We start from the raw sequence: 8,585 nt of genomic DNA, 5'->3' as shown, positions 1-8,585 counted from the left end.
CCTGATTGAGAGGAAATGGGCATACGCTGTGGCAGAGAAGGTTTAGATGGCATATTAAGGAAGAATTTCTTCACTGAGAGAGTGGTTACGCACTGGAACAGGCTGCCCAGGGAGGTGGTGGAGTCACCATCCCTGGAAGTGTTCAAAAAACATGTAGATGTGGCACTTCAGGACATGGTTTAGTGGTCATGGTAGTGTTGGCTTGACGGCTGGACTTGATGATCTCAGAGGTCTTTTCCAACCTTTATGATTCTGTGATTTAAAAGGCAACATGAACAGCAACACAATTTCTTTTTCTTCTGCTGTGTAAAAAGGATTCTGAAGTGAAGTCAGTTTCTAGAAATCCCATCCTTCACTGAAAAGAACAGCAATAAGAAAAACAGTTACCACCATTCCCAACCCCATAGGAACATTTTTACTGGGTCCAGACCACTGCACTTGGCCATTTCTTGTGAAAGTGAGCAGGGCATTTTCTTCTGAGAGATGCTGATCTTAATCATTGTTTTTTCTCTGGAAAAACAGAAGTTCCTCAGTAGAGAAATGTCTCTAGACAAGTATGCTCGAACACGACACCTGCTTAACCCCATTCCCACACAACTGCTGCTCCTGATCCTCAGCTGCTTGGGAATGTACTTTAAGTTTGATTAACCACTGTTAAGTGAAGTTATTTGTGGACAAGTTAAATGCATAAAAATGTCACCTCATTTTAGCAATCACAGCCTGTGCACATCTTATTAACCATTCTTCAAGCACATATTTTGCTAGTTTCATTTCCAACTTGTGGAGTTGCAGTATTTGAAGTTCCTGAGGATACAGCTGTTATGCTGTGAAATTTGGGCTTTCGGAATCAGGTGGCAGAATTAAAAGCATTTAGAATTTCACCCTTTTTACATTAGATCAATGTGCTGCCACTGACTGACTTACAGAATCCAGGTATATTTTACCATCTTTTCAGAAACTTCTATATATTAATAAGAACTAAAGATAAGAATAGACAACTTACCTGAACACTGAAGCATTTTCCACTCTTCCTGAAACTGGTCTCTTAATATTTTTATTTTCTTTATTTGTTCTTGGGTAGGAGGTAGATAAACTCCAAAGTGGGGTGTAGAAGCACCCACTAATGCTTTGGCTACACTTTGCATTAAATTTATCTCTGTGTCCTATTTAAGAAGAAATAAAAGATACTCCTGGAAACCAAACTTTGTTTCAGTAATACATGGAAACAAAAAGCTTTTGTAGTTAAGTTGCTAATATTAGTAGAAAGAATGAGCAACTTTCAATTTCAAATACAAATGTGTAAAAATGGAAATTTTTCTAAAAACCAGAATTTAAAATTTATCTCCTGTGAAACTTCTTTTTTTCAATTAGAGGAAGAATCTCAGTTTTCATTTTATGACTGAAAAGAAATAATGCTCGGTTAAAGACACAAAATGTTAAGAGGGAAGGGGAGCATGGAGCTTGTTCACTTCATGGATCATTTTCTGTTGGCAGAAAATAGGGATAAATTTTGCTTCATCAAGAAGTGACTTTTTTGGATGCCTGATGACATTCTGCATCAATACAATTTGTTCACAGAAATTATATTCTGACTTGTCAATAGTATATGGAGATTATTAACATTTCTTTGGAAGACTATTTTAAGAGACAGAAGTATTTTTTCAACTATTCTAAAAAGTGAAGCACGTGCATTAGAAAATCCCCACATGTTACATAATGCTATTAGGCAGCTACCTGCAGACTACCAATAATCAATGATGTTTTCAAAGATATATGCCTAACTTCCTTTTTATCTCCAAGTTTACATTTCAGAATATCAATAATTCTTTCCATTCCATACTCCTAATTAGTAACGTGCAAACACACTATTTTTACAGACTGGATATCAATGTAGAAATTATTTTAGCTTAGACAATTTACATATGGGCAATGTGAATTAAAACATTTGAGAAGTCTACAGCATAAAGCATGTAAAAGTTCACTTAGCTGGCAGCTTAATGAGTAGTATGTCTTTATTGGGTACTTGCTGGGAAACAATAAAATTGCATATGTGAACAATTGTGCCTTCTCATAAAGAACTAGAAGGCTCAAAAGCAATCAAAAAAAAAATCAGAAAAAGCAATCGACAGTTACTCTTTCATGGAACACACAGAGAAACTGTGTTATTCACACCCATAGGATGCTGCCAAGCCAAGAGTAAATTGAGTTCTTTAAGGGATTAGACAAAATCAAGGAAGATGTGCTCACTGGCACTTATCACACACTGGTCTGGATACAGCCTCCCACTTCTTAAATTTAGAAATCCTTAATGTGGTACTGTATGGAGACAGTAAACTAGGGGAAAAGCCACATATTCTTTATTTCCTTTCCCATGCTCTCTGTCAGAAACACACTGCTGGGGTAGACTGGTCCTCGGTTATTAAGTTCACTTAAAGTATATGTGCTGTTTTCACTTATTTTCAGCATGACAGAAGTCATGTGTGAGCAGGTACAGCATGTGACCAAGAACAGGCACTCTGAAGTACCCCAGCTGAGCACCACCTCTTACCTCCATCACTGCAAGAATTCGTGACTCAGCTAATCCTTGTAGTAGGGCAAAAAGCAGAGAAATTCCACTTATCCCAAGGCTCCTGTTTGGTCCAACAGCTATTACTGTCAAGTTAGGTTGATAACTATATGCTACAGGAAGAATGAATCCAAGTACAGCAGAGAAGAAGTCATTTCCTTCACCATCCTTTAAAAACAATAACAAACTGTTTGGCACAAATGTAAACCCACAAATTCCCAGGCAGAAAACAAACAGCAAGTAGAATCTCAAAGGGCTTTTGGTTAATCTAGGAAACAGGATAGTAATCCATTTTCACAGCAGTTTTTATATTAAACATGCAGATTGTTCATATTTTCCTTTGTGTTTTTGCACTGTAACTCTGCCTTCTTGAAGAAGATCTACAGTAGCTACTGAAGGTTTCCTCAAACCTATGCATTCTAATACACTCTCTAAAGACCTGTGAAGAGTACTCTGGCAAGGGTAAGAAAAGGAAATATTTGCAAAGGTCCAGATTGCAGTGAGAAGTGTAATTCTCAGTGTCATTTTATGAATTTATAAATATATTCTATTATTTCTGCTATAAAAGCTTTTCTCTTATGTTGTTTCCAGAAAGTGAATCTTACCTGTTTCCAGTTTAGAGAAATATAGTGTTTGGAGCTAGTCTTTCCAGACTGTTCTTTCTCACAAATATGTATGATGAGTATTTTTCTGTAAATAAAAACCACATCCATGTATTTAACCAGCAACTTCCAATGAGGTAAGATGTTCTGTTCTTTCATCATTCTGTAAATACTAACTCATGACACAGGAGCAAGTAACTATTTGCATTAGTACATGCCATAATGTAAACACCAATTAAAACTGAAATCCTTCTTAAGGTATTTTAAAAAAAGAGTATTAAAGACTATGAGGAATTTACACATAAGAAAAAGGGGAAGTGACAAAAAAAAAGTTACAGGTTAAGTACCAATGACTTTCAATAAGGAACTCAGCATAACCCCTATGTACCCCCTGCAGTCATAGGGAGGTACACACTATATAATTGTCTTCTTTATTACTTTGTCTTTTCACTGTTCCATTTTCAATAAAATCTGCATTTCAATTAATATAGAAAGGTTATACTTCAAACCTCCCACTAAACTCATAAGGTGGCACTTAGAGATAGCAGTTTGTCTTCACAGACATATTTGGGGATGTTTTGTACTTTGTCTAAAGCTAAATTCAATGAACACCAGCTCATGACCGATTCCTTAGCGCAGATCTCATCATACACGTGGACACTCAGGAACATGTATAAAGCTTTTGGGAATTGACTCCCTGAAATGAAGAGAAACCTCACCCATCTTCTGTGTTTGGTATGACTTGCATGTCTCCAACAAATATACAGAGCACTCTGGAGAAAGAGCATACACACACAAGTAATTTTTTTCAGTTAGTGCAATTTATTTGAAGAGTCTGCATGTAGATTAGATGCATAAAGAAAGAATGTATATTGTTTCTGAGCCTGATCCATAAGAATTATGAAGAAAATACTTTTATGACAGCTCAAGTTAACTCCTTTTGTCCCGCCAAATACTGGGAAGTAAAAACAAAACCAAGAAAATGTCCTCAGGCCAACAGCAACTGAAACCTGACAAAGAAATTGTGGGCTAGCACAGCAGTCACCCTCACAGCTGCTTCGCCTTTGGTAAGGCAAAAGGTTTTTGCTGGCATATATGATATTGTCTGTAGTACATACTGAAAATGGTATTGGTTTCACAATTAAGGTTTCAAAGGCAGTTTACCATATTTAACATACTTTTATTTTTATACTTTGTCCAAAGGCCCCAAACGCAAGAGACACAAATTCACCTTTGAAATCCCGAAAGAACAGAATATCTTAGTGCAACAGCAACAGAAACAGCAGCTGTGGGTGATTCTGTAAACCCATTGCATACCTGCAAAATATATTTTTCATTCAGAATTAATTAATGCTGCACAAGATCATGTCACTTCTTATTTTTAACAGCTGTGTTTTTCTTGTTTACATGTACCATTTAAACAAACCTACAGCCACATAAAAGGGATCTTAATGATCTATCATAGTAGGGCTAAGAAAATTATATTTATTTTCTACAGAAAGGCCATGTTTCATTATTATGCCAAGAGCTGTTCTCTTACTACAGAAGTATGGTGCTGTGCTGAAAGGCAACTGTAAAAATAGCTTTTGCAGGGGAAGGTCATCTTTACTGGTTCTCTTGATTATCTGCTGATTGGATACACTCAGAGTGCCAGTAGGCAAACTGCACCAGAAAAAACACACCCTATGAAAAGGAGATTCTCCCTCAATTCTTATTCTGACTCTTTCTTTAACCTTTCTTTTCTGGAAAAAACAATGACCGTATTACTCAGTCAAACTTTCAGTGTTCATTTGTGTTGTGCAGTGCTTTGAACTCCACATGAAAGCTAAGGAAAAACACAAGGCATGCACCTCTCCTCACTCCTCTTTGCATCTGTCAACACAAAAAGCTCAGCTTAGCATCTGCAATTCATGAAAGGGTTCTATTTCTTTTTGCCAGTTACTTTTTTCTTTCTTTAATCTATTTATAGGCTCTGCTAGCTGTATGTAGAATCTACAACATTAAAAATCTATCCCCAAGATCTCCCAACAGCAAGAAGGTGGCTTACAAGAAAGAGGCCATTCTGGCAGTTATTCTTCCTCACAGACCTAGTACTTTAAAGAGAGCTTTTCAGTCAAAGGCAGAGACTGATTAATTATGATATAATATTCTTGACTTGTTTGCAGTTTTTCCTCTTTGCTTCTCCAAGTTTTTATACATAAATACAAACATGCAACCTCTAAGCCTGACTCCTTTTCACTCCTGACCCTGCAAGAATCAAAATGCTGAATTAGAATGACTCCGTTCAGAATCACGGCTTCTATCTGGTGTGCACTTTGCATGTATACATCAAAAGGTTACTGAGAGTAAAACTGTGGTACAAATAATGGCAAGCAGGTGCAGCTGCACATGGGATGCCACCTGGAAATGAAGGGTAACACAGAAGTAACCTCTCCTAAAGGCAGAAGGCAAAACTGTGCACTGAACAGGAAAGTTTCTGACATTTCTTGCTCAGATTTCTGGCTGCTGCTCACTGGTACCTGATACACCAACGTCTGCTCCTTCACTGGGAGAGTGAACATCTGGCTCACCTCTGTGTCCCAGAGTGATGAGAAGGTTCCTACTGACTCATGTGCTCTAACTGCAGAAAAGCAGGGCAGTCTTGCCCAAAGATCGTGAGAAAGATGTCCTGGGCCAACAACTATCCCAAAATAGTTGTTTTCTCACCTTTCATACTCACTCTCTAGCTACACACATTCTAGCTGAGTGGGGTCATGAACCACACAGTAACTAGTATCTAGCCAACAACAGAACAGAAGCAGAAATCAGGAATCCCACTCTCATCCGGCCCCCCAAGATCCAAGCAGTTTATTCTTACCTCCTTCTTCAGTATTTTATCTAGGATGGCCAACATACTGCTAAGGGACAGCAAAGTTTTGTCTTCTTTCACAAGGTCTGCAAAAAAGTCACTGTAAAATAAATTATATTAAGAAAAACTAGATTAGAGGCAATAGCACTTTTGGAGAGGCCATGATACGGTACTTGGCAGTTAGTATTGACAGGGTATGTTTTGTTTAGGTGCTACACATCAAAGCCCTAGCTCTAGCAGGAAGATTATAACACTGTTGCCTGACAGTCTTGAGCTCTCTAAACCTGTCTCCATTCTGCACTGCAGAGAAACTAAAAAATGTCTAATGATATTCAGGAACAGAGTTCTGTCAAAATCAGACTAAGACAAAAAATTGGTCTTCTCAAATGAGAGTACTTTGGTATTTTTTTCAGCTAAAAGTGAATACACAGCTTTAAGGCACCATCCTAGCAAAATCTCTTTCTAAAGGAATACATTTACACTAACCAATCTATCTCCATTGAAATAATTTTCTCTAGAAGTACTCTGATTAGTTCTCAGGGATAACCCACACCAGTATCTTTGTGTTTCAAAGGAAGAAACTCTGGCTACAACTGAGCGAACTATGGCCAAAAAGCTGACCCTGGCAGAGACAGAGGTAGGTGACAGCTTGTGCAGAGACCTCTCATCATTATAATTATGCTGAAAATTAAATAGATGGGACCAACCTGACAAGAGCTTTTATTTCAGTTTTGTCCATTTCCTTCACCAAATGAACAGGTACAGGGAGAAAATGTGCTGAACTTTTAGAGTCAGATGTTGCTGTTCTGATGGGAGGCACAGGAACTAGAATATTTTTCATGTGCAGTTCCAAAAAACCTTCTACTTTGACAGTTTCATTGTTAGTTACATTGGATTCAGATTCTGCAGAGGAATCTGGAGTAGCCTTCTTCAGTAGGTGTGATTTGGTACTTATAGTTTGTAAAAATGATGTATCTAGAGAGGAAAAAAAAAAAGTGGAGATTCACCTGGGCTAATTCCTGAGCAGTGTGTTAATATTTGGTTACATTTATTTACAAAACAGAGTACATAAGTATTCATAGCATGCATATTAATGCTCATGCACTGGCTACAACATTTCCTGCCACAGATGTTATTTTTCACTGCTGCTATATTTGTTTTAATGTAGTGGAAGGTCATAGATTATAATAAATCTTAGGCAAATACTTTTGACACAGGAAACAGCAATAAAGATATCAGAAGTGCTATAATTTGGCATGATGTTTCCTAGCTTCAGAAATTCTCTTCAGACCAGATGAGGATGCATATCAAGTCACTTGATTTATAACTGATAGGTCAGGTATTTCAATCCACTGCTGTTATTCTTAGTAATTTTGAATTTCTCTATGAATCCACCTACCAATCACATTTGCTTTAAGAATGAGAAGAGTAATTACCTTCATACATCAACCATTTCCAGTAGTGTTTATGTGCTGCTCTCACATTTTGAATAGACTCAACAGCACTATGAATGAAACAGGATTAACAGTATCAGAACTAATGAAAATACATAAAACATAGCTTACCTTAATGAAAAAGCAAACCCAAAATGTCCAACTGAAAATGAACAAGCTCTGGTCTCTTCCAAGAATGCAAGACAGAAAGGTAAAGAGAGTCAATGGGCAGATTGCTTGGAAAGACTAGACTAGAAAAAGTGAAGATGGTATGTGGTATTTGCACACACAGGGTGGAATCCTGACCCTGCTGCTGCAGGACACACCCGTGTGTCTGACATCAGGAAAAGCCACATTTCACCTGTCTGTCTTGGCTCTGTCAGAGGTTTTATCTACACAACCTAAAGATGTAATAAGATTCACTCAAAAGCAAGACTTGGTTCAGAAACCAAGTAACTCACATTCCCTACTAATCATGTTGAAGTCTTTTTTTTATTATCATCACTGATATTTGCAACTCTATAGGCCTGTTACATGAGCTATGACACACAAACATCATTCAGGTCATGTTTAATCCAGGACAACTCTGTTTACTTGGAGATTATATCACTCCAGCTCCTGAGCACCTTACAAATAATGGATAAATATGTTATCAACTCTCTAGTATTTAGGATGACAGCAACCTGAGATACTGTAGTTGGTAGAGGAAAAAAGAGGTGATACAGGGACTATGTGATATGCCAGGAGCAAAGCTTTAACTAACACAGCCAACCATTTTGGCACTGCCACCAAAATACATGAGGAGCATTACTGCTGGAGAAAAGCAGGAGACAATTATTGAGGTGGGAGAGAGACTGAGGACAGAAGATGGAGATGTGGAGGACAGGTCCAGAGAAACGCGCTGTTCAGGTGTGGCAGCAATTCAGGCCCAAGTGACAGAATGTTTTACTAGGTCAGGTTCACCACTGTGCAAAGACAATCTTACTGTCTCCAAAGAGAGCTCAGACCTGAAGTTTAATTATCTTGGTACAGCTCCAGAGCCAAGTGCTTGTGCGTGCCAGGCCTCAATGCTCCAAATTCCAGAAGCACAAGGAGTCCTCCAGACAGGCTCTGCACACACCAGCTCTCACTGACAA

The 8,585-nt window shown here is 38.0% G+C and overlaps 1 protein-coding gene across 1 annotated transcript in view; it reads right to left on the bottom strand.

Annotated features, from left to right (window-relative positions):
• Nucleotides 1–329: 329 nt before the first annotated feature.
• HDAC10 (histone deacetylase 10) overlaps nt 330–8,585 on the bottom strand; it is a gene marked incomplete at its 5' end in the record, with an annotated part of 13,325 nt that continues 5,069 nt past the window's right edge. Inside the window, 9 exons of the mRNA XM_008936269.1 lie at nt 330–355; nt 1,004–1,163; nt 2,549–2,734; nt 3,172–3,256; nt 3,888–3,941; nt 4,400–4,485; nt 6,026–6,116; nt 6,724–6,841; nt 7,453–7,520. Coding sequence (XP_008934517.1) covers nt 330–355; nt 1,004–1,163; nt 2,549–2,734; nt 3,172–3,256; nt 3,888–3,941; nt 4,400–4,485; nt 6,026–6,116; nt 6,724–6,841; nt 7,453–7,520 — 874 coding nt within the window. The remainder of the gene's footprint in view (nt 356–1,003; nt 1,164–2,548; nt 2,735–3,171; nt 3,257–3,887; nt 3,942–4,399; nt 4,486–6,025; nt 6,117–6,723; nt 6,842–7,452; nt 7,521–8,585) is intronic.

This window comes from Merops nubicus, unplaced genomic scaffold (genome assembly GCF_000691845.1).
Source record: "Merops nubicus isolate BGI_N331 unplaced genomic scaffold, ASM69184v1 scaffold4860, whole genome shotgun sequence".
Classification (NCBI taxonomy): domain Eukaryota; kingdom Metazoa; phylum Chordata; class Aves; order Coraciiformes; family Meropidae; genus Merops; species Merops nubicus.
This window is presented reverse-complemented; position numbering and strand designations above follow the sequence as displayed.